This window comes from Syngnathus leptorhynchus, chromosome 12 (genome assembly GCF_054491065.1).
Source record: "Syngnathus leptorhynchus isolate UIUO chromosome 12, UIUO_Slep, whole genome shotgun sequence".
In the NCBI taxonomy this organism is placed as follows: domain Eukaryota; kingdom Metazoa; phylum Chordata; class Actinopteri; order Syngnathiformes; family Syngnathidae; genus Syngnathus; species Syngnathus leptorhynchus.
In genome coordinates this window covers 2,104,070-2,131,720 of record NC_141206.1, presented here as the reverse complement: position 1 = coordinate 2,131,720, position 27,651 = coordinate 2,104,070, and the positions used below count along the sequence as shown (strand labels likewise).

The 27,651-nt window shown below is 41.2% G+C and overlaps 1 protein-coding gene across 3 annotated transcripts; it reads right to left on the bottom strand.

Moving 5' to 3' along the window:
- Window positions 1-88: 88 nt before the first annotated feature.
- On the bottom strand, window positions 89-27,410 carry nrg1 (neuregulin 1). Of its 3 annotated transcripts, none has more exons than XM_085926597.1 (9): window positions 27,185-27,410; window positions 26,132-27,091; window positions 13,381-13,519; window positions 10,257-10,315; window positions 8,214-8,316; window positions 7,574-7,700; window positions 7,357-7,475; window positions 4,539-4,732; window positions 2,136-2,286 (listed from the first exon to the last, which is right to left on the bottom strand). In XM_085926597.1, exons 2-8 carry the CDS (start codon window positions 26,844-26,846, stop codon window positions 4,540-4,542), a joined length of 1,455 nt encoding a protein of 484 aa, XP_085782723.1. In that variant the 5' UTR covers window positions 26,847-27,091; window positions 27,185-27,410; the 3' UTR covers window positions 2,136-2,286; window position 4,539. The 3 variants fall into 3 exon arrangements, with proteins under 3 accessions (XP_085782720.1, XP_085782723.1, XP_085782722.1); XM_085926596.1 differs by having other exon boundaries at window positions 2,140-2,286; window positions 4,534-4,732; XM_085926594.1 differs by lacking the exon at window positions 4,539-4,732 and having other exon boundaries at window positions 89-2,286.
- Between the last annotated feature and the right edge of the window lie 241 nt (window positions 27,411-27,651).

Sequence of the window (27,651 nt, the reverse complement as noted above, 5' to 3'; positions counted from 1 at the left end):
CCCCGACATAAGCACATGTATCATCTGTGTTCGTTTTTACATGGTTTACGGGTGTTGTGTTCCTTGATTTCGCTCTTTGTGTTCCCGACTGATTACTACTGTAATTGAGAGCCACGAGTTAGATTGACCTGCCGCCTATCAGATGATCCAATATTCCCGTGTTCATGACGCACTTTGTTAGTTTGTCCTTGCCTTTTGGTTGCCCTCTGTCGAGGTCAAAAGGGGGACTGAAGATGGAGCAACAGCAATGTCTAAATACTCTTATTAATTTATGTATTCAATCAGAACACTGACACAGCACACACAGCTTGGTGACTTTTCCATTACACATAAGGCAGACCTCATTAACGTCATGACACATTGATACAAAACATTCAGTAGATAAGACATTCTTATGAGGATGTGTTTTTCCTTTTCCCCTCCCTTTTCTTCCCTTCCGTATTCCTGCTTGCGGAAAGTATAAAACCTTCTGATTTGGAGTCTGACTTTGTTGTTTCATCTGCTGAAGTGCATTGTGTACTGACTGCTGTAAAACAACCCAAGATATTGCAAGTAAAGAACCAACTATTACTCCACATCTTTGTTTTCCTTGCTCAACGACGAACATCTTGAACAAAACGCAACGATAGATAGATAGATAGATAGATAGATAGATAGATAGATAGATAGATAGATAGATAGATAGATAGATAGATAGATAGATAGATAGATAGATAGATAGATGTGTCTTTACAAATTAAATCAAGAGCCTTGTATTTATTCATATTTCAAACAAACTAGATATTTGCTTTGAATGACATCATCAGCAAACCCGGGCAATCGTATTGGATATTTGAATCGGAAACCCGATGTCATCCTTTAGAATTTCACACTCGTGCATTACTGTTTCATTGATGAACTGACATTAAGGTTGAAGGAAACTTGACATAGATGAGACTATTGATCGTCTTTCTTAGTGTTTAGTGTTTCTTAGAACTCAATGATTACGTCTGAATTTTGCTTGCATGTGTTACCGGAATGTAATCCACTGACAAGTATAAATGTCTCTACATATTCTGATCACAAACATTGCGTTACAACAGACATGAAATCATCCAAATGAGTCCAGCCTGTGTTGCGGTTTTATATTGCATTCAAGACACAATGGACAACACTGATGATTTGACTGGGCAGATCCTATGGCTTTATGACACAAAATCACGCAGTCGTTCCAGGACAGGATGTAGCATGCATTTCAAAATTTGTTACCAAAATGAAATATTTGAGCTTCTTCACTTCAAACTATGAGACATTGAAGGCAGCTTGCATGTTATTCTTGATTAGAAAATTAGGATGGTGAATATATGGCCCTGTTATATTTGCAGTTCCCTTAAGCATACCTAACAAAAAGGCACCACTGATATTTTTACTCGCTACTATATACATGTATATTTTCACACACTACTACATACTCGTGTATGGCACTTCATCTACAGGACATCGTCTTTTTTGTACATTATTTTAATTTTATAAAACTCTATTCACTACAACATTAAAATAAAAGTCTTGCTTTTCATTAATCATTAAAAGTCTTTTTGCTGTGAATAATTTAGTAGAAAATAAAGGTTAAGTAGTGAGTGTAATTTTTTTCTAAACAAGCAACTTTCTGCCCTTCTTTCCACAGTTCTTGGGTCTTGTTTGGTGGAGGACATGAGTTGCAGGTCACCATTTCATGATGTTGCAGTAGTCCTACTGCTATCTTTAGCCCTTAAAAGCAGGGCTTTAGCGTTCTCTATCGAAATAAATGGTGTGTGAGCCCCCTTTGGATCCTCTGGTTCACTGGCCAACATGCTGTCAATACTGAACTCTTTATTATGCAGCACATGACCATTCATAACCGTTGCTTTTTTGATGCTGTGGTTATTGATAGTGTTGTTTGCATTAACTAGTTTCTCTGTAGATGCTGAGATCATATGGCTGGCCGCAATAGTGACTGTGATTTGGTAGTTATCATTCTCCATGGCACAGAGCGGGCTAGGTGGTAAGCTATGTGCTTCTTGGCCATGATTGTAATGTGCAGAGGTCCTCTTTAGTTCATCTCGGCTTAAGGACTTGGATGGCTGATGTGCCTTTGACAGCAGCAGGGGGCGCTTCTCCTCAGCAGAGGGGCTTAAAGCCACAGAGGGGACAGAGATGGCTTGGCTGGAGAGAGTGGCAGACATCTCTGAGGGAGGAGAGTTTGGAGTTCCAGGAGTGCTACAGGACACTGAAGACAGATGAGGCAGGGTTTTTTCAGCTGATGGATGCCTAGAACACAAAAACAACACAAGAACATGTCAAACAAACAAGGAACTAGTAAATTCTTAAAGTAGTTTAAGCGATGCTCATCAAGAAGACATGGTGGACAGACACCCTTCTAAAAATCATAAATGCCTTTTAGGCATTTTGTTAGGTTACACCATAGTCCCAAAATAGAATTAATTCATAGGCTGTTTGGGGGGGGGGGGGGGGGGGTCAAATTTGTCAAGCGGCGGACCTGCTCCAATTTCTGACCGCTAAAAACATCCCCACACCATGATGCTGCCGCCAACATTCTTGGTGGTATTGGTCAGGTGATGAACGCTGCCTGGTTTCCATCAAACATGACACCTGGCATTCATGCCAAAGAATTCACTTATTGTCTCATCAGAGCAGAGAATTTTCTTTGTAATAATCTGAGAGTCCTTCAGGTGCATTTCACCAAACCCCAGGGGGCTGCCGTGTGCCTTTTACAAAAGAGTGGCTTCCGTCTGGCCACTCTAACATACAGGCCTGATTGGTAGAGTGTTGCAGAGATGCATGGCCTTTTGGAAGGTTCTCCTCTGTCCATAAAGAATCGCTGGAGCAAAGTAATCATAAGGTTCTTGCTCGCCTCCCTGACTAAGGCCCCTTTCCACAGATTGCACAATTTAGATAGTCAGTAAATTCTCTGAAACGTTCTGGTGTTTTGAACGTCTTCTACTTATCACTGACGCCACTGTGCTCGTTGGAACCCTCATAGCATCATTTTTTTTGGTTCCCTTTTCCAGATTTGTGCCTCGAGACAATCCTGTCTCTGAGGTCTTCACACAGTACCATTGACTTCAAGTTGAGTTTGTGCTCTGACATGTACTTTACATGTACCTTACATTGATAGGTGTGTGAGTGTAAAATAATTCATGTCAATTGAATTTAACACAAGTGGATTCCAGTTAAATATTGGAAATATTACGTACCTGATCTGAATTTTAAGTTTGGTGGCAAATGCTGTGAGTACTTCTGAATGTATTTATTTTTCTTTGTATTTGTTGTTTTATATCGTAAATTTGAAAAGAAAACCCTTTCCTCCGTTGATCCATTTTCTATACTGGTTATCCTTGCTTACATTTGCGGGAAGCTGGAGCCTGTCCCAACCAAGCTTCGCCCCAAAGTGTGCCATAAAGATCTGTAGGTTGTTTTCTATTCATTCACTGAAGACTTGATTGCAGGTTTGATATGTTGATCATCTTGTGCACAATACAAGGACACCACAGCTTGTCAGGCCAACAAGAACACAACCAACTTGTCATGCGGGGTCATACATATTTAAACAATCCTCATGTGTGCAATAGTTTGTGGAGAATGATACCAGGAACATACAGACTGCACTCCATGTTAAGTCACAAACCCTCCCAAATGTAACTTCTTCAAATTACCAGATTTTAATTCTACTCATGCCTAATGTCAAGTGCGCATCCTAGCTCAAACGGTTTTTAAGTTATGGGCTTTCAAAGTTTGTGTGCTCTGCCTTTTGGGATGGAGAAATTGCAAAAAACTCATCCGTTTTACACCTAGAGTTTTGTGGCTCAAACATTTACGTACATGACATGTAGTCATAGGGAGGATGCCTGACCAAGTTGAGCAGGAGTCCTTTCTGAACATTCAGCCAACACATTCACAGTCTTCAATTGGGTTGAAGTGCTTGATTTTTCCCAATTATTAAGCACCCATTTCAAACACTTACACTTCAAATTTGTCAATGTTGTTAACGACACTCTTGTCTGTGATGCATCAACTTTAGAAGACATTTACTATCACTCTACAGGAACTTTAAATGTATATATATTGATTAAAATTCTAATATCTATCCATCCATTTCCTACACCGTTTATCCTCATTGAGATCAGAGTGTGCTGGAAGTTATCCCAGCTGACTTCTGGCAGGGTCCACCGTTGACTGAACGCCAGCCAATCACAGAGCACATACAGTATATTATAGAGAAACAACCATTTTCTCTCACATTCACACCACAGGACTATTTGGAGTTTCCACACAGGAAACTGCAAGCGCAGGTACAAACTCATAAATCTCTCCACTGTGAGGTAGAGGTGTTAACCAGTCGTCCACTAAACTGGCAGGATTATATTATTGTGTTGTTGTTTTAGTTGAAGATGTTTTACATTTGGATTTTCTTTAGTGCTTCTTCTGGAAAGTCTTGGAATTATTATTGGTCCAACTGGTCTTTTTTGTGACGCAAAGTTAAAATTAATCGGTTACCTTACTTTAAGGCACATCCCTGTTGGAGTTGCATATGTCTCTGCTCTTCTTTGAATAAGCACTTAGGTCTTTGATGCCACCAGTGGCATTCAGTCGACCCCTACGGGCTTGTGTGGCATGCTGGCTATTCTCCGTCACTGACATCATGGAGACAGAATCAGTGTCAGACACAACACTGTTGCTCCAGTCATTATTCCAGCTGTGGAGACAGGGAGGGGGACGTTTATATGTAGACAGCTCTCAGACAGGCTTCTTTAGAATGACATCACTGTTTTGGAGGGAAAATTGCAGTTCGCATGAAGTTTTGTTTTTTTATAAAGTACAGATTTACTAATACCCCAGTTGGTTTTATATATATATATATATATATATATATATATATATATACGTACATACATACACACACACACACACGTACACACACACGTACACACACACACACACACACACACACACACACACACACACACACACACACACACACACACACACACACACACACACACACACACACACACACACACACACACGGCACATACGAACCCTAGAGGCCTTCCACATCCGCTGCCTGCAAAGTATCCTGGGTGTGTCTTGGGAAGACAGGGTGCCTGGCCTATGTTGAAATCTTCGACTGGACCCACACACTCAGTATTGCCCTGCTCCTTGCGCAGTAACATCTACGTTAGCTAGGTCATGTGATCCGTCTGCCTACCTACCGCCTCCCTAGGCAGATCCTCTATGGTCAGCTTTTGGATGGTTAGAGACCTGCATAAAAGGTGCTACAAGGATCACCTCAAAACCCTCCTGAAGAAGTGTGATATTACACCTACAGCACTAGTGTCCCTGGCTGCTGTTCGCCACACCTGGAGTTCCACCTGCCACTAGGGTATTACTCATCTTCAGGAGCAGGCCACAGAGAGGAGGATACAACGCCGTGCACAAAGGCATTAGCGTGCTGCAGGGCCAACGCCCTCCAGTACCATACACCCCTGTCCCTCATGTGGCAAGACCTGCGGCTCACGCATCGGCCTGCACAGCCACATGGCTATGCACCGCCGCAAAACACCCCAATAACTGTCCATACTTTTAATCTGGAGCAACGTCATCATCGAAATCGATGGACTGCCTCGAGCAGGGGTCACCAACCCGGTGCCCGCGGGCACCAGGTCGCCTGTGAGGACCGCATGAGTCGCCCGCAGAACTGTTCTAAAATTAGCTCAAATAGCGGCACTTGTCAGTGAGCTGCATCTATTTATTTTACAGTCAAACCTCGGTTTCCGAATGTCCCAATTCTCAAACAAATCGGAATTTGAACCAAAAATTCGAGATTTTTTCCTTTAGTTGTTGAACAAAATTCGGAGGTCGAACCTCGCGAGATGAGCCGGGAGGACCCGAGAAAACTCGACTGCGCGGACCGGATGCCGACTGACTCCGTAGTTATTGTATTTTCGTTATTTTGAGGATTGTATTAACCCCTAATCATGCCTCCAAAGCTCTTAAAGCAATGCGACAGTGAGCGCCCGGCGCGCTGCGGTTGCATGATCGAACCAAATTAAGCTCCCTGCGCACTGAGGTCCACTTAAAATTTGCAAAGTACATCGGGACTTTAAAAGTATTTTCTAAATTTCAGCGACGGCTCTGTCACAATATGGCGACCAGCGCGTTGCGGTTGCGCGGTGGGCAACGCGCTACGGTTGCGCGGTCGGCCAAAAATGCGCAAATGAAAGAATGCTTTTAAAAAAAGGCGGATTTTTTTAGTCTTGGAACAGACTAAAAAAAAGTCCTATTATTTGTAATGGGTAAAATAGATTCGGAATTCGACCGATTCGCTTCTCTAACGGATTGTGGTCGAAAACCGAGGTTTGACTGTATTTTTGCTATTCTTGTTAAAATCACACTTACATGTGAAGTGTCAATGACAATAAAAAAACATAGTGAAAGCTAAATTGAGCAATTTCAGAAGTGTGTGTCAGACTTTTCATGCTAAAAGTCTGAATTAAAAGGTTAGCTGGAGCCTGAATGAAAACAGCTACAATGCCTTTTCTTTTGCTCCGACCACAATAATTCATCAATGTGCAATACCGGCACTGAAAAAGCACCTTTCAAGCTTTTAAACAGTTACTCTTCCATCAGTCCAAGACCAAGCCAAAACCATGTTCCCCAGAAAATCTTGCAAGCTCACAAAAACATTCCTGTTGTATAAATTTGGCGTGATAATTCCAGGCCTACAACGACAAGTGTCCTTGCCCAAGAGTCAAAAGTGACTCGGTCTAGCGACAAAGTCACCATGGGCACACTGCAACATCCAAAGTAATTTTTTATGGCCAAGGATTAAGATCACATCACTTGTACAAAGTACTATTGGCTGCATTTTCTGTAAAGAATGCCTGCATTAACTCAGTCTAATCCAGTTTCAAACCCTCAAAGAGCTAAGAAGCCAACACATTTGATCTTACTCATCTTAACATTGCTCTCTTGGCAGCATGCGTAAAAAAAGGGCTCTGTATGAAATGTATGAAAAAGAAAAATGGATACATCAATATTACCTGGAAGATAAATTGCGTGATTAATTTGTTTAGTCTGATCTGAAAAGAAGGGAATTTTCTGCATCAACGACAAAAGTGTTCTTACTTTCTTTCATTCTTACTTTCAGGAAAAATAAGAATGAGTATGAGCCAATAAATGTATCTACCAAAGTGATATAGAGCAAATATGAATCAGTTGTTACTTTTAGAAATGCAATACTGACCATTACTATATAAAACATCTGAACCAACCATGGAACCCTCAAAATGATACCAGTACAAACAAGTCTCTCTTTACCTTTGGCTGGAGATGTTAGTGAGTGTGGTAGCTTGTTGAGTTGATAAAGCATATTTGCTTGTGGAGAATGTTGTCTCTGTCTCTTTCTCAGCTGCATGTTGGATTGCTGCCCCATTACACTACGATGAAAACATTTTGAAAAAGAAAGTAAGTGATTAGTATCAACCATTCATTACATTTGAAGCATTATATTACATGTCTGTGAGTTAAAGTATACATTGGTCTGCTGCAAATCCTGTAGCGGCAAATTGGAAACCTGCCGTCGGCTGGCTGATTTTGCCAGCTTGTTCCTCTTAGTTCTCAGGTTCTGCCTGAGACGGTCATGGAGCTTCTTCCTCTGCTTCCTGTTTGAGAAGAAAGATACAGTACTACATTATGATGCTAATCAGAGACGATATGGTAAAACTATTCATTTAGCCCCCTAAATTAAATAGAGTTATGTTTACTGTGTACGTACAGCATGTGCTTGGAACAACACATCATACTGTATACTAAAAAACATGGAACAATGTATTTGTGATCTGTTTGAGCGAAAGGTTTATAACACAGTTCTGATCTATACTATTCTATTGTATTCTCTTCTATTCTATTTTATTCTATTTATTTCTTCTTTTACTTGGCTGCATGTTAGGTGTACAACACCTGCGTGTGCCGTAGTAACGGTAAATCCATTCTCAACGCTGTTTGGCTGTCGCCGACGACTTGGATATCCTAGCTGGCCTTATATATTGATGGAGGCTCATTGACAATGCTCACCTCTGCTATGATTAAATCATTGTAACCATTGGGTCATCATCGTATCATCATTGTACTTTTTAGTTCTACAAAATCATCCATAAAAATGTGGAATACTGTACTTTGTTTTGCAGTAGGCAACCACACACATGATTCCAACGACTAGGAGTGCAATGCAGATTCCTGTTATTGTTAAAATACGTTTTTGATACAGCTCCTCAGCTTCTGAAAAAGAGGACAGTATATTCTTAAAAAACTCAGGTCACACACATATATACACATACATATAAAGTCCATACTAGTATTTAGTCTACACCCACACACACTCACACACACACACACACACACACACACACACACACACACACACACACACACACACACACACACACACACACACACACACACAAACACACACACACACAAACACACACACACACACACACACACACACAAACACACACACACACACACATACATACATACAAACACACGCAAACACTCTTGTGTACAAACATCAGTCGGACATAAAGGTTTGTAGAAGAGAAGCAAAACAAGAACTGGGGCACGAGGGAATGGGGATATACAGTAAAGAAGATGGAAATGTGGAAATGAGGTTGAAAAAAAAAAAAAAGGAGTTGTGTATCAAGATTGAATCACATTGAAGAAAACCGACAACACGCTATGTTTAAAGAAATAGTTGAAGGGATGTAAACATACGGTATCAGATATTTAAAACCCCATTACTCTTTCATGGAGAACTCAGACAATGTTTGCCTGACTTACATTTTCAAAATGAATCCATTTGGTGTTCAAACAACTGCTATTTCATATGTATGTTTTGTAAAGGAAATTATTCAAATTAGTCATTGTTGTTTTGTTTTAATTGGTTTAGTGCAGTGGTTGGTCTCAGGGGTTAGACAGAGCCTCCATTGAGGATGGCCGAACAAACCCGATTTACTGTGTAAATTCAGATTTGCTAGTACGTAGTTTGTTGTGAGTTTATGCATTGTGTTGGTTTTGTTCTTTGAATAAGGTGATGTTCATGCACGGCTCATTTTGTGCACCAGTAAAAAACATTTCTGTCTTGAATAAAAAAAAAAAAAAAAAAAAAAAAATCACTAACGAGGGGTTCAGTGAATGCGCATATAAAACTGGTAGGGTTCGGTACCTCCAACAAGGTTTAGTGTCTAAAGAATTGTATTTGTGCTACCGGTTCTGGATATACGATCCCTTCATTTGACAAGCTAAAACTAAGGGCTTACATTTTCAAACGAATTAAAGTAAGAAGGAATGGTCCATACTCCAAGATGTTCATGTAGTAGCAGTGACAGGGAGAATGTAGATTTTTTTTAGATGAAATTTATTTGCTGATTATGAAGCGTGCTAAAATTAGAAATCTAAATAAAGATGGCTTGCGTAATAAGAACCTGGAATTATATATAAAAAGTTAATCAAATTGATTATATGCAACTCCTGAGAGGTTCAACTCGGGGGTTGAATGACTTCAGATTTACTTGAGACATGGGCAATTGTAGACTGCCTTGCAAACACAATTGTGCGTCCATTGGTGATTCGCGCCCCCAACCAGGCCACCCACGATATTTTAAAGTTAGGTTTCAACTAAGGGTTACGGTGTCAAACTGGAGTTAGTGTTTCAAAGTAGGGTTTTAAATTACAGTTAGACTTTCAAATAGTCTTAAGGTTTCAATTTAGAGCTTCTAACTAGGGTTCGGGTTTTACAGTAGGGCAGGGGTGATAAAATTATTTTTGTCGGGGACTGCATTGTCCTTGTAGGTTTTTACCAGCGGGGATTTTATTTGTGCACTGCGTTTTTAGAAGATTAGTATAGTTTAGCATAATTAATAATTTTTTACATCTCTGTTGCTTCCTTTCTATTTTTCTTAACAGCACTGTGTTGTGTTTAGCCCCGCATGGTAGGTCCCTGAGAATGTGTGTGTGTGTGTACATGTAAATGTTTGTGTGTACTTAATCAAATTTGCATGCAGCTTTAACATAGTGAAGCAAAACCATAAACATGCAAAAATCATACCAGCCTATATGCAGGTTTATGGTGAAGCATAACATGGAACGAGTCACAACACACATACAGCTAATTAAACATGCACCATTATAAAAAGAAGGACAAGTAGAATTAGACATACTGTAAAAGCTGGCCATTACATATTTTTGGCAGCGATCACCAGTAAATTCATTTGGACACCTGATTAGGAAAAAAGAGAAACATACAAGAGGAGACAGGCAGTTAGTTTATAAAAGTGAAGAATAACCCACAATGGTCATCACTGGTGTTGACAGGAAGTGCAAGCTAGACAAATGTCTAGTTGGAATTCGTAAATTTGAGTTCAGTTAAAAATCTCTTTTTTTTTTTTTTTTTCTTTTTTACTTCAAGCGGATGACTGAAATATGCATGTAACTAGAAAGCCACTTGGACTGATCCATTCTGTAGTTTCCGAATACGAGTTTCTGTGAAGCTTAACCAAGGGAATACATTGGCTCTGACACACAGGACCAATAAGACCAAAGGAGGAGCCTCAGCCCCCAGTGGTCACTTGAATCCCAGTGTTGGCAGACATTTGATCAGAAACTTTGTTATAAATCACAATCTAGAATTGTACGTGCAAGTGTTAGCCTACACGCTGGTGTTGGGGGGGGGGGGGGGGGGGGGGGCGTACTGAATGACAAATTAGTAGTGGGTTGAGTGTTTAAAAAAAAAAAAAAGACTGTTTTTCAGTGGCGGACACCAGAATGGGATGTGATGAAGTCGAAGGTCATGCAAGTTTCAGTTCATTGCTGTTCTCAAAGGAAGACGTCAGTCCTCGATTAAAACCAGATCACAGAATTAATTATGGATTTCTTATGACCAAATTTTAACCATCATTGTTCATAAAAGAAAGATGAACTTCTCAACTTTTAAAAACATGAGGGTGAAACACCAGTAATGACGTGTGGGACTGAATACAGTGGTCACATACGTTTTGGGTTTGAGACTTTCTTAAGCACAGCTTGTTCACATCGGTGCCCAGTGAATCCGGTCAAGCACCTGGCCAATGGGTAGAAAGGACAAGAGAATAACAGTACGTAACACACGGGACAAACAAGATGGACAAAAAAAACAAAACAAACAAAAACCCTGATGTGGGAGTAAAATCTTGGTGTATGGTGAATAAAAAAAAAATCACATTCTTACTTGATGACCCACATGTAGCAATGGGGATATGTCCAAGTAAGATCAACACAAATGACCTTACCTTATGTAAACTAGACAACTCCAGCACATTACTCCCCAGCTGTGTTACTCAGGACCTGGGTTACACACTAGCTAATTATAAGCATCAAAACCCCTAAATCCCCTGAACAATGTCAGATTATGAGATAGATAGATAGATAGATAGATAGATAGATAGATAGATAGATAGATAGAGAGAGAGAGAGAGAGAGAGAGAGAGAGAGAGAGAGAGAGAGAGAGAGAGAGAGAGAGAGAGAGAGAGAGAGAGAGAGAGAGAGAGAGAGAGAGAGAGACAGACAGAGAGAGAGAGAGACAGACAGACAGACAGACAGAGAGAGAGAGACAGACAGACAGACAGACACACACACACACACCGTAATCTTCGGACTATAAATCGCTCTGGAGTATAAATCGCACCAGCCATAAAATGCACAATAAAGTGAAGAAAAAAAACATATATAAGTCGCACCGGAGTATAAATCGCACTTTTGGGGCAAATGTATTTGTCACAATCCAACACCAAAAACAGACATGAACCAGCAACAACAGGCTAAACGATACGGTATGCTAACGTGACATATACACAAACGAGTTGAGAAGGGGCCTGAGTAACATTCAGAGTTATTCGAATAAACATTACATAAATAACATGTTTATCAAACCATCTGTGTAGCTCCAATTCATTAAATCCATCGATCGTCCTTCATGTAAACAATGCCGCGTATGCGCCGCATATGCTGATGTCAGACCCGTTGTCGATCAAATTCCTCGTCCTTTATGTCAACAACGCCGCGCGTGCGCCGCACAGATCTAGCATATAACTATATTGTAGCGTTAACAAAGTACCAGGAAAGACGTGGGTTTATATAACAACAATATTATCAAACCATCTGTGTCACTCCTAATCATTAAATCCATCGATCAAATTCCTCGTCCTTTATGTCAACAATGCCGCGCGCGCGCCGCACAGATCTAGTATATAACTATATTGTAGCGTTAACAAAGTAACAGGAAAGACGTGGGTTTGGTAAACGGCTCTTTATTTAACAAAACAAGAGTTCAACGAGCTAACAACCAATGAACTGTAACGATAAAAACATATACAAGTTGCTACACGAAATAAGATATATCAAATAACTAACAAATAAGTTTTTCAAACCTTGTGTCACTCCAAATCATTAAATCCTTCAAACGTGGGGCCCTTCGTCATCTTCGTCGTCCCGTGATCGAGTCCTTTGTCCTTATGTAAACAACTGCCGCGCTGCTGAAGTCACTTGCAGTTCAAATGACAGTAATCCCTTGCTACATCGCAGTTTCACTACATCGCGAATTTTTAAATTTTGAAAATTTGTGAAAAATTATATATATATATATATATATATATATATATATATATATATATATATATATATATATATATAGATAGATAGATAGATAGATAGATAGATAGATAGATAGATAGATAGATAGATAGATAGATAGATAGATAGATAGATAGATAGATAGATAGATAAAACATATTATATATAGATAGAGAGATAGAGAGAGAGATAGATATATATAGATATATATACAAAAGCCAAAGTCCCCGAAATATTGTTCAAAAGGCGTATCAATGTAACAAAAGGATGGCTATTGTTTAAAATAGCTTTCTCTGTACACGGCTGTTATCGCATGAACTCAACTCTTCAGCGTGAACTTCCGTGATCTTGTGGCCTCGCCGTTGCAGATTTCGGGACACGCACCGCACATGCACCGCAGTCAGTCTGTATTGCAGTCAAAATGTCTTCCATACAGACACTGCAACGTATCATTGTGAATTAGCCGGACTCAATCACTGGTACAGCATTGAGTCTAGATTTCCAGATTTGTGCTGTATAGTTTCCTTGATTGCCTTTAAGGGTCATTGTCAAGAAAGTTAAACGAATTGTTTCCAGAGTAGCTTGAGGAACCCAACGAAGTAAAACACAAAATGCAAAGCCGTCACACACTCACTTGATCTTGACTCAAAGGCAGTATCTTAAGTTCCATCTTCTTACCTGCACAAAAACTTTGTGCTGCCAGGCATGATTTCAAGGGTAAAGCACTCCCCTCCATTGACACAGTAGTTCTTCTGGCTGTCACTACACCGTGTCACATGACTGGAAGTCTTGGCTGTAGTGGTGGTGCTGGTGGAAGCTGCAGAAGACAGAATGGAAAAGAAGTTGATCTGTAATTTATTCATGTCTTGTGAGAACTGACACTGGACTTTCAGTAAAAGACATGGGTAGACTTTGGTGGAGGCTAAGTACAAAAATGATTATATTCATCAATTTTTCATTATGCATTAAAATATCAACTTACAATCTACTGCAAATGTTTTATAACATAGAAACTCAGGAATGTTAGTTGTTTTTTTTGTACCTGACCACCCGATGTGATGTACCGTAATTTTCCATCTGCTTTATGTAAACAATGCCGCGTATGCACCACATATGCTGACGTCGGACCCGTTGTAAATTGCATTTCTAATTATTCCACAGACCCATATAACGATATATAAAGTATATTTCAAGTAACTATCATATTACAACAATATTATCAAACCATCTGTGTCACTCCAAATCATTAAATCCATCGATCAAATTCCTTGTTGAAACAAGAGTTCAACGAGCCAACAACTACTGAACTTCCAGCCACGGAGGTGGAAGAGAGCTCCATAGAATAGGAGCGGGCGTGCGTAAAAGCCATGTCCGAGCCCCATCCACCGTCCCCGGACAGACACCTGGCCGAGCGCCGGCCCCTGACTTCCATCCATGGAGGTGGAAGAGAGCGCCATAGAATAGGAGCGTACGTGCGTAAAAGCCACGTCCGAGCCCCATCCACCGTCCCCGGAAAGCCACCCGGCCGAGCGCCGGCCCCCGGCTTCCATCCACGGAGGTGAAAGAGAGCTCCGTCGAGTAGGACCGGGCGTGCGTAAAAGCCATAATAGTTTTTCAAACCTTCTGTGTCACTCCAAATCATTAAATACTTCAAACTCTTCGTCCTTCGTGTCACTTACAAACAAAGCCGCTAATGATGCCGGTAGTACGTGGGGCCCTTCGTCATCTTCGTCACCCCGTGATCGAATCCTTTGCCCTTTATGTAAACAACCCCCGCACGGCTCGGGTAACGTCACTTGCAGTTCAAATCCCTTGCTACATTGCGGTTCGTTTATCGCGGTTTCACTTCATCTTAGATTTTTGAATTTTGAAAATTTGTGAAAAAAATCACATATAAGTCACTCCTGAGTATAAGTTTGCCCCCCCACTACCCAAACTTTGTCAAAAACCGCAACTTATAGTCCGAAAATTATGGTACATGTTTGCCTTTTGCTGATCAAAAATAAAACCGCTTTGTTGGTTCTTAACATTCTAAAAGGCATACAAATAGTACTGCCTTTATTGTTGATGTTGGGTCCATCATAATAATGTTGGAGCTTAGCCAACAGGCTACTGGTTTAATTTTTCTGATGGGTCCAAGTCTGCTGCAGTAGCTGGGGCTGCTGTTAAGTCACGTTAAGGACAAAACGTGATCCACTGCATTAGAAGTCCAGGAATATTTCACTTGCATCATCTCACTCATTTCACAGGTCACTGAAAAAAACATGAATATTTTAAGAAATCATTCCCACTCAAGGAAGGCAAGTTTTGTCCACATTGAAAACAAACAAAATAGTAATGAGGAGAATTAGGCCATAGAATCTTTCAAGGACAACACACAAAGTCTGCGTTAGTCAATTTCTTCACATGCCAAGACACACAAAGAGACACGGTGGCAAGACATATTACAAAACATCCAAGAAAACAACACAAAAAGTAAAAACAAGAAGGCACATACAATGAATAAACAAGAGGGATGAATAAATAAGAAAGAAAGAAAGAAAGAAAGAAAGAAAGAAAGAAAGAAAGAAAGAAAGAAAGAAAGAAAGAAAGAAAGAAAGAAAGAAAGAAAGAAAGAAAGAACATAGCGCGAGAGTAGTGCAAGGCAGCCAACGTGGCCCCAAAAGGACAGGACGTTATGCAGCCAAGGGTGGAGGGGGGAGAGAGTTCAGGATCCTAACAGCCTGGAGTATGAAGCTGTTGGTGAGTCTGGTGGTGCGGGAGCGCAAGCTTCTGTACCTCTTCCCAGAGGGCAGCAGATCAAACAAAGTGTGAGCGGGGTGACTCACATCACACATAATCGTGGTCGCCTTGCGGGTGAGATGGGAGGTGTAAATGTCCTTCAGGGAGGGGAGTGAAGCCCCAATGTGACTGAATTCAAATATTTCAGGATTTGTCAAGACTGCAATTCTATTTTGATTTACAAGTTGTTGAAGTGAACTGAAAAATGAATATAAAAAAATAATAATACTTCAATCCAAATACCAATTAACATTAGTTACACATTTCAAGTGCATGTCAAAACTGTGTCGATGGACGAACTGTAGCATTTTTAAGGGACACGCCCTCATCCAAATGAATGTCAAAAATAGCCACAAGAGGGCTCTACTGTCCCCACTGTCCATGTCACTGTGTTAGCTGGCTGAGGAGTGCAAGGATAACTTTCTCACATAACCTTGGGAAAAAATTGATGACTCATTCAAGCCATTCTACTTTTCTCATTCATTAGATGGATGATGTTCAAGATGACAATTATGGCAAACCATCACAGCAATGATGTTATGACTTGGCATGTTTGGTGGAAAGCACAGGATGCCAAATCCAGAGCCTACATTAGTAATACTCACAAATACCTGGCATGCTGTAACCAATTTTGAAACCTTAATGGGATGTATTTGCTTACCAAACCGTTTTTGTTCAATTATTATTCTCTCAGTGAAAAATGTACACGTACACTCAAATACTTAACTCCCTGTGCAAAGAAATATATTTTGAATTCTTTCCAGCACACATTAGGAACCCCCAAAATACTGTGTTAGTAAATATTACATATACTAAAAATAAATTACAGTAGCAGTATATTGCGTTGTACGGTTAGCTAGAAGCTGGCACATGTTAGCAAGGCCGCTCTCATCTTAGATACAAAGACTCCTGTAAAAGGGACCTCCTTTCAGCAAACATTGATGTCAACATGTGGCAGGACACAGCAGAAGATCGCCAATTTTGGAGGCATGCTGTACATAAGGGAGTAAAGGAGGCAGACACTCGACTCAGCCAGGCACAAAATGAGAAAAGAGAAAAACGATTGGCAGGAGGTTCCCAGAGTGCCCAAAATCACACAACTTGCATCTGTGACGTCTGCAACAAGCACTGCCAATCAAGGATCGGGCTATACAGTCATCACAGATGTTGTTTGAGAATCACTTCAGGGTGCAATCCATCGTCTTCATCAACGGACGGAGGCCAGAGAAAATATTACATATCCTACTAAAAAAAAAAATACAGTAGCAGTGCATTGTTTTTTTCTGGCCATCATCCCACACTTACTAACTACTGAAAATTGTGTATAGTGAAGGCCTTGCATTATGTTATAATAATAATAATCTTACAAAAAAGTTACATGCATCTTTTCAATGTTTTCTGCCCATGAATTTTGCAAATTTTCTAGTTTATTTGTTTATCTAATATCTATATTAAATTTAAATGAAGAGTGTGTAGAATTTATTTATTTTTAGATCTCTATGTGTGACCTGCGATGGGCTGGCAACCAGTTCAGGGTGTAGTCTGGCTTTCGGTTAGGGTCAGTGTTTGAACTACAATCTCATTTCCGCAAAACGTCACTGTACTGTCCTAGCCAATTATATAGTGTGTCATCATCAAAAGGCTTAGGCCCCCGAGTCGACCTGAACACCCGAGCAGATGTGATAGTATCTAGGAGATAGATAGAGCTAGTAGCTCATCTACTGGGAAACCTTTACAGTTGCTTCCTTTCTTCAATGATCCAGAGTTTACTCTACAGGGTGTCTGAATTAGATTTATTCTATTTCCATTATCTTTCATGAGAACACTCGCTTCTAAATAAAAACAAATCAGACTTTAACTAGCATAAAATTACAGGCTTAATTGTTAATCTAGTTGAATATGCATTTTCTCAATCCAGGAATCCCTAATGGCTTGCCTTCATCAAACGATGATAGTATGCAAACCGCAATCCCCAACAGGATGATTTCTCCTTCCTCAGATCTTTGTCACTCAAGTACTCTTAAACACTGTCATTGTAGCTGTTATCTGTATGCATGCTTTATCTGACAGTCTCTTCCTACTTCTCTAACTTTGATCTTTTGTGGCCTCAGACTTCACGCAACCACGTTTTTTTCTCTGTGCCTTCAAGCAAACGGTTCCTCTTTAGAGTCTATGTGGAACCATGCATCTGTGTATGCTACAAAATCAGCAAAAAGTCTTTGAAGGAGGGTGCATTTTTTTGTCTACTGTTCATTCTAAACCATTTTACTCTCCGGTATTCCGCTACGCCATAGAGCATTTTGTCCATTGAAAATGTGCCTTTCCTTGTTGCTTGCCATTTCTTTCTTTAATTCCTAGCCCATTCTGGTTTATCTGCCTGGCCAACTTCATCAATCACTCATGTCTATTATATGAGGTCTTGTAAATGTGTCTTTGTGCAACAAGAAAAGAACATGTGATCTTTCATTAGCTAAGTACGTATATGGTGAATCCGTTAATCAATTTGAAGAGTCAACTTTATTAATCCCAAAGGGGAATTTGAAAATCAGATGACAAACCATGCAAAAGAGGATGTAGTGTCATTCTAGTGCAGCACTATTGAGAATGCGAATGCAAGCGTGGCAGACAGAGGTGATGCAAGTGCAATGTTGACTGTTGCAGTATCGAGGTGTGGCTCGGGCCGAACCATATTTGGGGAGACAGTATGCAGTTGCTCTTGAAATACATATTGTGATAAATTGGTGAAGTGGATAAAAAACAATCCTGGAATACATCAGGCTCTTTATTTCAATCAGTTATACTAATACAAACTATTATAATTGACTAGTAGAGTGACTCAGGTATCCCTGTTCACCTATGAATCAACATACAACTAACAGAGTGATTCGAATACTCACTTGTGAGTGCTACTTGGTGATATGAAAGCAGTTATTAACTAACAACAAGAACAAAAATCAGATTCAAGATTAGCCTTTTATTTATTGTTAATAATGACGATTGACTAACTATTTTGAATTTATTTGACTACTTACTATTTGCCCCCCCATACTGGTGAATTAAAAACCGAAACCAGGGAGCTTATGTCAGGATTTGTTGTATTTACTACATAATCGAGCATCATTATGACTCATAGTATAATTACATCCTGAGTGGGTTGTGAGTAATCGTCGGTACAGCCGCCTAAAAATTACGCTACATTGTTAGCTGGGGTTTTTTCTGCCTCATAAGACTCCAAGATGTCAACAAGAATGGACTTACCAACACAGGCAACTTCAAAGAAACCAGAGAGTTCGAGGTTTAAATCAAATTGCATAAAAAAAAGTTTGTATCCATTTAAAGAAACAATTATGACTGTTCCTTCACATTGCTTAAAAAACATGAAAATATACAGTATAATGACGATTTCCCCGCAACCTTCGTAAGGATAAGCATGTCAGAAAATGGATGGATGGATGGATGGATGGATGGATGGATGGATGGATGGATGGATGGATGATAATTCGGAGTGCTCCTGTCGTTGGACTAGTACATCATCTTACTGCACATGTACAGACTTGATTCAGGAAGAGAGTAACAATTAGCAAAACAAAATAAAGTAGACAAAGTGAAAGGAAAACAGTTTTTGTCAAAACTACTTAAGTCTTCAACCTTGTCACCAAGTGTGTGTAACCTAAACAACAACAGCAGAGGAGGATGCAGTAGAAATAAAGCAGTGAGTCGTATCAGGATGTAGAAAATGTCAGTAAGTATTCATGCGATTGAAGTGGGAAAATGTATGAAATGTTGATAAATTTAAATTACCGTAATTTTCGGACTATAAGTCGCGTTTTTATTTTCTTAGTTTGGGTGGGGGGGGCGACTTATACTGAGGAGGGACTTATATGTGAATTTTTTTCAAAAATTTTCAAAATTCCAAAAAAAAAAAGGGAACCCGCGAGAAGCGAACCGCAATGTAGCAAGGAATTGCTGTAATTTCAATTTCAAGTGACGTCAGTGGCGCGGCAGTTGTTTACATAAAGGACAAAGATTCGATCACGGGGTGACGAAGATGACGAAGGGCCCCACATACTACCGGCATCATTAGCGGCTTTGTTTGTAAGTGACACGGAGGACAAAGAGTTTGAAGGATTTAATGATTTGGAGTGACGCAGAAGGTTTGAAAAACTATTATGGCTTTTACGCACGCCTGGTCCTTCTCGACGGGAGCTCTCTTTCACCTCCGTGGATGGAAGTCGGGGGCCAGGGCTCGGCCGGGTTGCTGTCCGAGGACGGTGGATGGGGCTCGCACATGGCTTTTACACACGCCCAGTCATACTCTACGGAGCTTTCTTTCACCTCCGTGCCTTGTTGAACTCTTGTTTTGTTAAATAAAGAGCCGTTTACCAAACCCACGTCTTTGCTTGTACTTTGTTAATGCTACAATATAGTTATATACTAGATCTGTGGAATAAAGACAAGGCTGACGTCAGGGCGCACGCGCGGCTTTGTTGACAAAGGACGAGGAATTTGATCGATGGATTTAATGATTTGGAGTGACACAGATGGTTTGATAATCCATCCATCCATCTTCTGAACCGCTTAGTCCCCACGGGGGTCGCGGGCGTGCTGGAGCCTATCCCAGCCGTCATCGGGCAGCAGGCGGGGGACACCCTGAACCGGTTGCTAGCCAATCGCAGGGCACACAGAGACGAACAACCATCCACACTCGCACTCACACCTAGGGGCAATTTAGAGTGCTCAATCGGCCTACCAAGCATGTTTTTGGGATGTGGGAGGAAACCGGAGTGCCCGGAGAAAACCCACGCGGGCTCGGGGAGAACATGCAAACTCCACACAGGGAGGGTCGGAGGTGGAATCGAACCCGCACCCTCCTAACTGTGAGGCGGACGTGCTACCCAGTGCCCCACCGATCCGCCTGGTTTGATAATAATTTTGTAATATGATAGTTATTTGAAATATACTTTATATATCGTTATATATATCGGGTCTGGGGAATAATTAGAAATGCAAATCATGATGAGTCTGACGGCGCGCGTACGCGGCATTGTTTACATAAAGGACAATTGATTGATTTAATAAATTTGAGTGACACAGATGGTTTTATAAATGTGTTATTTATTTAATAGTTATTAGAATAACTGAATGTTACGTCAGGCCCGTTCTCAGCTCTTCGTTTGTGTTTATGTCACATTAGCATACCTATCGTTTAGCCTGTTGTTGCTCGTTCATGTCTGTTCTTGGTGTTCGATTTTGACAAATAAATATGCCCCAAAAGTGCAACTTATACTCCGGTGCGACTTATATATGTTTTTTTTCACTTTATTGTGCATTTTATGGCTAGTGCGACTTATACTCCGGAGCGATTTATAGTCCGAAAATTACGGTAAATCAGTTGGGTATTCCGGTTTGTTTTCACATTCCAAACATGGTGGGTAAATTGAGCTCTCTAAATTGCCCGTAAGTATGAGTGTGAATGTGGATGTATGTGTGCCCTGCGATTGGCTGGCGACCAGTTCAGGGTGTTTCCCATTCACTGCTCAAAGGCTGCTGGGATAGACTACGGTATACCAGTGAAGATAAAGAGGTTCGTATCATTGGATATGGATAATAGTTCTCTATTACAACAGAAACGTTGCACTTACCCACTATTTAGATAGTAATCCTCAAGAAAAATGTCAAGGGCTTTATTTCACCTCCAGGAACCGTCACTATTAAAGTACACTTTATAGTCTAAAAACGACATCAGATTAGTATGAAGAGGAACAATGTCTTGAAATAAAGAATAATCCAATATTCACACACTCAAAATGTATTGACAGTACATTTTAAAACAATTCCAAATGGAGTATTCTAGGAAGAAGACAATGCCAATCATATTAAACAGTTAAGATCATGTTTAGTCTTCATAACACATGGTGTAATCTTTCAATGCTACATCATTTTCCTGCATGACACCTAGTTTCACAATGTGGGTATTTAAGTTAGACAAATGAATCTCGGGCACTATTTATATTAGTATTCCAGACAATAACGTTCACAGCGCTTGTTTCCTAAGAAATATCCAAGACAAGTTCATTCTTGCAAAGGTGGATGTGGTACACAACACTGGAAGAGAGCAAATTCCAAAGAGGTGACAAATGGACAGTTGTGAACTCCTACCACACCTGACTGGATAACTGAAAGGATAACTCTGATGTGAAATCTCAGTGGTAATTATTACCGTACTTGGATGTTTAGCGTAAAACAATGCATATTAGGGTTGGGAAGATTCACCGATATGCATCGGAAACTCGATAAGACCTGTAAGATGCAGTTGCATCGTATCGTATCGCACTGGATCACATTGTTTTAAAATTAAAGGCTTGGCACCAAGAAACCCTAGGCCACGGTTCGATGATCGACTTTGTAGTCGCGTCATCGGATTTGCAATTACAGGGGAATCACACTCCTTAGCCTCCCTGGTAAGATCTATTCAGGGGTGCTGGAGAGGAGGGTCGAACCTCGGCTCTACACCCTCAGCAGGATCCTCGAGGGTGCATGGGAGTTCGCCCAACCAGTCCACATGTGTTTTGTGGACTTGGAGAAGGCGTTCGACCGTCTACCACGGGAGGTTCTGTGGAGGGTGCTTCGGGAGTACGGGGTGCCGAGCCAACTGATAAGGGCGGTTTAGTCCCTGTATCACCGATGCCAGAGTTTGGTCTGCATTTCCTGCAGTAAGTCGGATTCGTTCCCAGTGAGGGTTGGACTCCGCCAAGGCTGTCCTTTGTCACCAATTCTGTTCATAATTTTTATGGACAGAATTTCTAGGCGCAGCCAAGGCGTTTGGGGACCTTAGCATCGCGTCTCTGCTTTTTGCAGATGACGTGGTGCTATTGGCTTCTTCAGGCCGTGATCTCCTGCTCTCACTGGATCGGTTTGCAGCAGAATGTGAAGCGGTCGGGATGAGGGTCAGCACCTCCAAATCCGAGTCCATGGTCCTCAGTCGGAAAAGGGTGGAATGCCCTCTCCGAATCGGGGATGAGATCCTGCCCCAAGTGGAGTAGGTCAAGTATCTTGGGGTCTTGTTCACGAGTGAGGGCAGGAGGGAGCGCGAGATCGACAGGCGGATCCGTGCAGCATCGGCAGTAATGTGGACTCTTTACCGGTCTGTCGTGGTGAAGAGAGAGCTGAGCCAAAAGGCAAAGCTCTCGATTTACCGGTCGATCGATGCGCCTACCCTCACCTATGGTCACGAGCTATGGGTCGTGACCGAAAGAACGAGATCCAGGATACAAGCGGCCGAAATGAGTTTCCTTCGCAGGGTGTCCGGGCTCTCCCTTAGAGATAGGGTGAGAAGCTCGGTCATCCGGGAGAGACTCGGAGTAGAGCCGCTGCTTCTCCACGGTGAGAGGAGCCAGATGAGGTGGCTCGGGCATGCCTCCTGGACGCCTCCTTGGGGAGATGTTCCGGGCATGTCCCACCGGTAGGAGGCCCCGGGTGTCTCTCAGCTGGCCTGGGAACGCCTTGGGATCCCCCGGGATGAGCTGGATGAAGTGGCTGGGAAGAGGGAAGTCTGGGAGTCCCTCCTAAAGCTGCTGCCCCCACGACACGACCCCGGATAAGCGGAAGAAGATGGAGAAGATGGATGGATGGATGGCATTTCCGAGTATGTTTAAAAGCCAGCCTTCCACAACAAAGGGTTTAACCAATATAAAATTATTTTTTCCCTCCAGTGCAAAAAAGGAGATTTTTTAAAACAATAAATAGAATTAAAAATGAAATAGAACAATTATAATAAAGAATAATGTTACAAAATCCACAAAAAGGGTGAATTTGCAAGTGTCCAGTCACATACTAGACAACAGTCTCGACATAGCAGAAGTAGTATAGTATTTGTGCCAGGAAGTGGGCACCATGAGACTGCTCCCCACGCCACGGCTGTCACCAAGTGCTATGATTTAAAAAAATATACTACAGTAGTTCTAAAGTTTTAAAATGGTTTGATGTTGATTCCAAGAGTGATATAATATTTTTTTTACATTTTATCTCGTGCTTGGGTACTTTTTAGAAATCTTACTTTTTTACTAAGACTTAAAAGAAGTTGAATAAGTACCACTTTTTTTTTAAACAAGTTGCTGTGTTTCTACTTGAGAGAATTTGATTTTTTGCCATGTCACCTAATCTGAACCTAACAGAGCATGCATGAACCATTTCCTGCATTAGTTTGAAAAAATTTGTATGACTATGTTAAATATGTCAAATATTTTTTAAACACTACTGTACAAATGGAAAGTGGGTGTAATTTCTGAGTGGTGAGGGCCAATATAAAAACTGAGAAAAGCCTAGTCTACACGACACTAAAATAAACCCATCAATAGGTATTGATAGTTTTAGTTCACATTCATTGGTGTGGTATAGAAAGGTAACATTATAAATGCCGTCTTTTCCAATATGCGTCAGTGATTTGTGAGTTGGTGATGGTCAGAGTAAAATGCTGTAAGCTTTTAGTCATAATACAGTAAATTCATGTTGCTTGTGTTTTTATTCTTAATTTGTGTGTGTGTGTGTGTGTGTGTGTGTGTGTGTGTGTGTGTGTGTGCATTTTGTACTTTTCATTGTGTAATTTCATTTTTAATAATTTCCCATAAAGTGTTATTGTAAATGAATATTTTAATCTTATTATTTTCTATCCTGCCCTTTTTAGAGCACATACATATAATGTTGGGCTTACTGTTGGTGAAGGTACTTTATTTTATCACATGTGCAATTTGTTTTCTGCATTTAACTATTCCCCAAGGAGTTGTGGGCATTAACCATATTGCTTCTGGGGGCCATATTCAGATCTTCAATGAAGCTCACAGGTAATTAACTTCACACATTTATAATTATGATGGGAACTAGAGCATACAGAGAACCCTTGTAGGCATGGGGAGTCCACATGAACCCTAAGGTGAGTGGACTGAAGAGGGATCCAAGCTGGAATTAAACCAATGAACGTGTTGCTGGTAGGGAGCAGTGCTCACTTCCAGTCTCCCGCCTACATTCAAAAAACTTGGAAATCCAGAATTACACACCTCCACAGTTATTAACAGTACCTATACAATTAGCTAATTTCCCCCCATAAATTATTTGTATTATCATGTAGCGTGTAATCCTACGTATATCATTCATCCATCCAACCACTAGCATTAAAACAAAAGTATGTTTCACAGTATTCTGTTATAATTTACTAATTTTTCAAATTTATAAGTATTTCTAACTGGTTGGCTGAGACAAATCCTCCCTCTTTTAGGAATGCTGTGTTCATTTGAACAGCCATTCTTGTAACCACTACTGTTTTTTTTTTTCTTTAATAAAGTGCCACGGTTGTGACAAAAAAATCTGAGAAGTCATGTGAGGAATAAAACGTCAATTGTCAATGTTGTATTATCATCATCATCGTCATCATCATAATATTTTGAGAAACATTAATGAGCATTTGAACAGACATACTACACTAAAAAGATGCTTCCCTAGCCCACTTGCTGGGTAGCGTGGATATCGAGTAGAACGGGTTACCTTTATCTAAGGTTGGTTAAATATTTTTTTAACGCAGAGGTTTGGGGTGGTCCACCCCTAAAAAATTTGCGGGTTGCATCTAGTGTAAAAACAGTGGCAAACACCTGAAAGGGAATGTTGCAGCTTCTTAGAGAATTTAATGTAACCATCACTGTTCTGATGATCTCATAACTAATTTCTTAGCAGCTTTAACTCATCAATATGGGTAGTTTTTACATCTTGATCAAATTGGGATTAAATAACTGCATTGACTCACGCCCTTTTGGACCCAGTACTTGGTTTGCCATTTCAGGCAATTACAGTTGGAACGATAATTTTTCATCTGATAAAGTTGTCACTATTAGACTAGAAAGTAATTTACTGGAGTCCAAATTGGGCACTTGAGCTGTCATCCCTCACCAGTATCTTTACATTGACCAGCCAAAGAACATTGCAATAAATCTCACATGTATGTGAATCATTATGTTGCAGACAGCATTAGCGTGTTGTGTTTTTCCCCCTGCGGTAAAGGGATGCTGGCCGGGGACATCAATTAGCCTCCAGCCAGCTCTGACCTTGAAAAGAAGCACTGGCAGTGAACAGGAAGTCTTCCTGTGCCCACAGCCTCAGTTTGTGTCATGCATTATTGATTTTCATTTTTTCTTAGGACTGTAATATTGTATGATCCCTCCAAGTGCAGATGTGCAAAGTAGCACCAGCTAAAACCATTCTTGTGTGCCAAAATCTAAGTGCATAACTTGAAACAATGATAATTACATTCAGCAACTGTTGTATGTTGAAGTCAGTTTGACTAGCACATACCTAGAGGGGGAGCAACGTTTCAGAGGCTTAGTCATGCACCTCCACGATGCTCTCAGCAAGTCACAACGTGCCCGCTCTAAGGTAAAAGCCTGACAGCCTATACTTCCTTCCTGCAGTAGTCGATAGAACCGATAATTGCTTTGGAACAAAACACCTTTTTTGCTTCTGTTGATAAAAATCACAGTTTAAGATGCAGATGAAGTGCTCCTTGCCTATTCCAAATTCCTATCATGATGTCTCGCAGGCATTTATGGAACAAAGGAAGGAAAAGATAGCCCATTCCCAGTTCTTTTGAGAAGTATGTACTTACATAGAGTTGGGATGAATATGTCGTTCACTTCTTTTGTTGTAAAAGGGAGAGGTGTCTGCTTTGGGATGGTGGGAAGTTCAGCAGTTGATTTAACTGTGACTGACAGTTCAGGTTGGGTTCCTCGTGGAGGCACGTATGAACCTCGTGTAGACTTGTCCTCCATTAAAACCTCAGGATGTGCTGAGGTTATGGCGGCAGTGGTGGTCAGGGAGACAGTTGACGGAGATGAATATGCAATTGACATAGTTAGTCCCAGTGTGGGGTCCACTGATATGATAATAGGATCCTGCCCGATGCGTTTAGGATCTAAATGAGTGGGGGGTTCATACTCAAAGATCTTATCGGCGAAGACCCATTTGAGTCCAGCTGTACACAAAGCTAAACTAAGCAGGCAGGCCAGGATGGGCAGAATGCAAATTTTCTCAGAGTGCAGGCAATTGTTAATCTGTTCCATCTCTATGCACACACAGCAGGTGGCTGACAAAGCCATAACTCCTGAAGCTCCCGGATGCTCCCCACCATCATCATCATCATCATCATCACTGCCTCCCTCTGCAGTTACCTCTGCAACCTCCTCCCCGTTCTCTCCAGCTGCCTCTGTCTCCTCTGGTTTCTCCTCTGGGAATTGTCCAGTATCAACCATGGAGCCAGAGGGGGAGGCTAATCCAGAAGGGGGGACTGGCCCTGCAGAGAAATCCTCCACTCCTTCAGTCATCTTAACTGCTGGATGCAGGTCTCGGAACACTATTAACTAAGGCAGCGTCAGCCGGCAGTCACTTTAAGTATGTTATCCATCACTAGGTGAGCCAGGATTGCAGAGGAAAGTGGGGAAACGTTCTTGATTTTGACCTTGTTAACAGTCTGGGGTTTATGTGGACAGCCTTCCATGCACAACAGAAAGGAGTTCCATACGCTCAAAGAAATGTACTCATGTGTCTACAAGTGGAATTTTCAGATATGCTGCAGGATAAAAACAGAAAAGATTTCATTGATTCCATGGAGGTTCTGCATAGTCTGAGAGAAGGATGGTGGGAATAGTGAAGACTCACTCACCTGAGTACTTGGACGGAAGAGATGGCGTTGCCGTGATGGGACGTCTGCAACTGCGGTAGTTGAAGTGCATAGGATAGGACGACCAGGCACTGCAGTGCCAGGCGGGACATACTGCCTTGTCTGTCTGTGAAGCTTCAGGCAGCAGAATGGCTGAATCATGAGGGAGCGGCAGGTGTCCTTCCTCTCAGAGCAACCACAGAAACAGATGAGTAAGGGAAAGAAGAGAGAATTGTAGGAGGTGGGAGGGCAGGAGGGAGTGAGGGAGGCTGGCTGCAGCAGCAGCAGCAGCGGCGGCAGCAGCACACTAGGGCAAAGAAGATGGGTTACTCCCCTTTTTCTTCTTTCACCCCTCCTCTCTCACTAAAGTGGTGAGCAGGGCAGGCCTCCTCCTCTCTGTCCTTCACTTCCTGTCTTGCCACTGCGTCCGTGCGGTCTTGTGCAGGCTGCTCCCAATCCCAGCACAAAGC

Bases quoted from the DNA above. Each gene is read 5' to 3' on its own strand.
- nrg1 (XM_085926594.1), bottom strand. From the start codon at position 26,846: ATGACTGAAGGAGTGGAGGATTTCTCTGCAGGGCCAGTCCCCCCTTCT. The intron at 13,520-26,131 runs GTAAGTACATAC...TGTCTTCTGCAG, and splicing joins CATATTCATCCCAACTCTAT to CTTCCACCAGCACCACCACT. The intron at 10,316-13,380 runs GTAAGAAGATGG...TTTCCTAATCAG, and splicing joins AGCACAAAGTTTTTGTGCAG to GTGTCCAAATGAATTTACTG.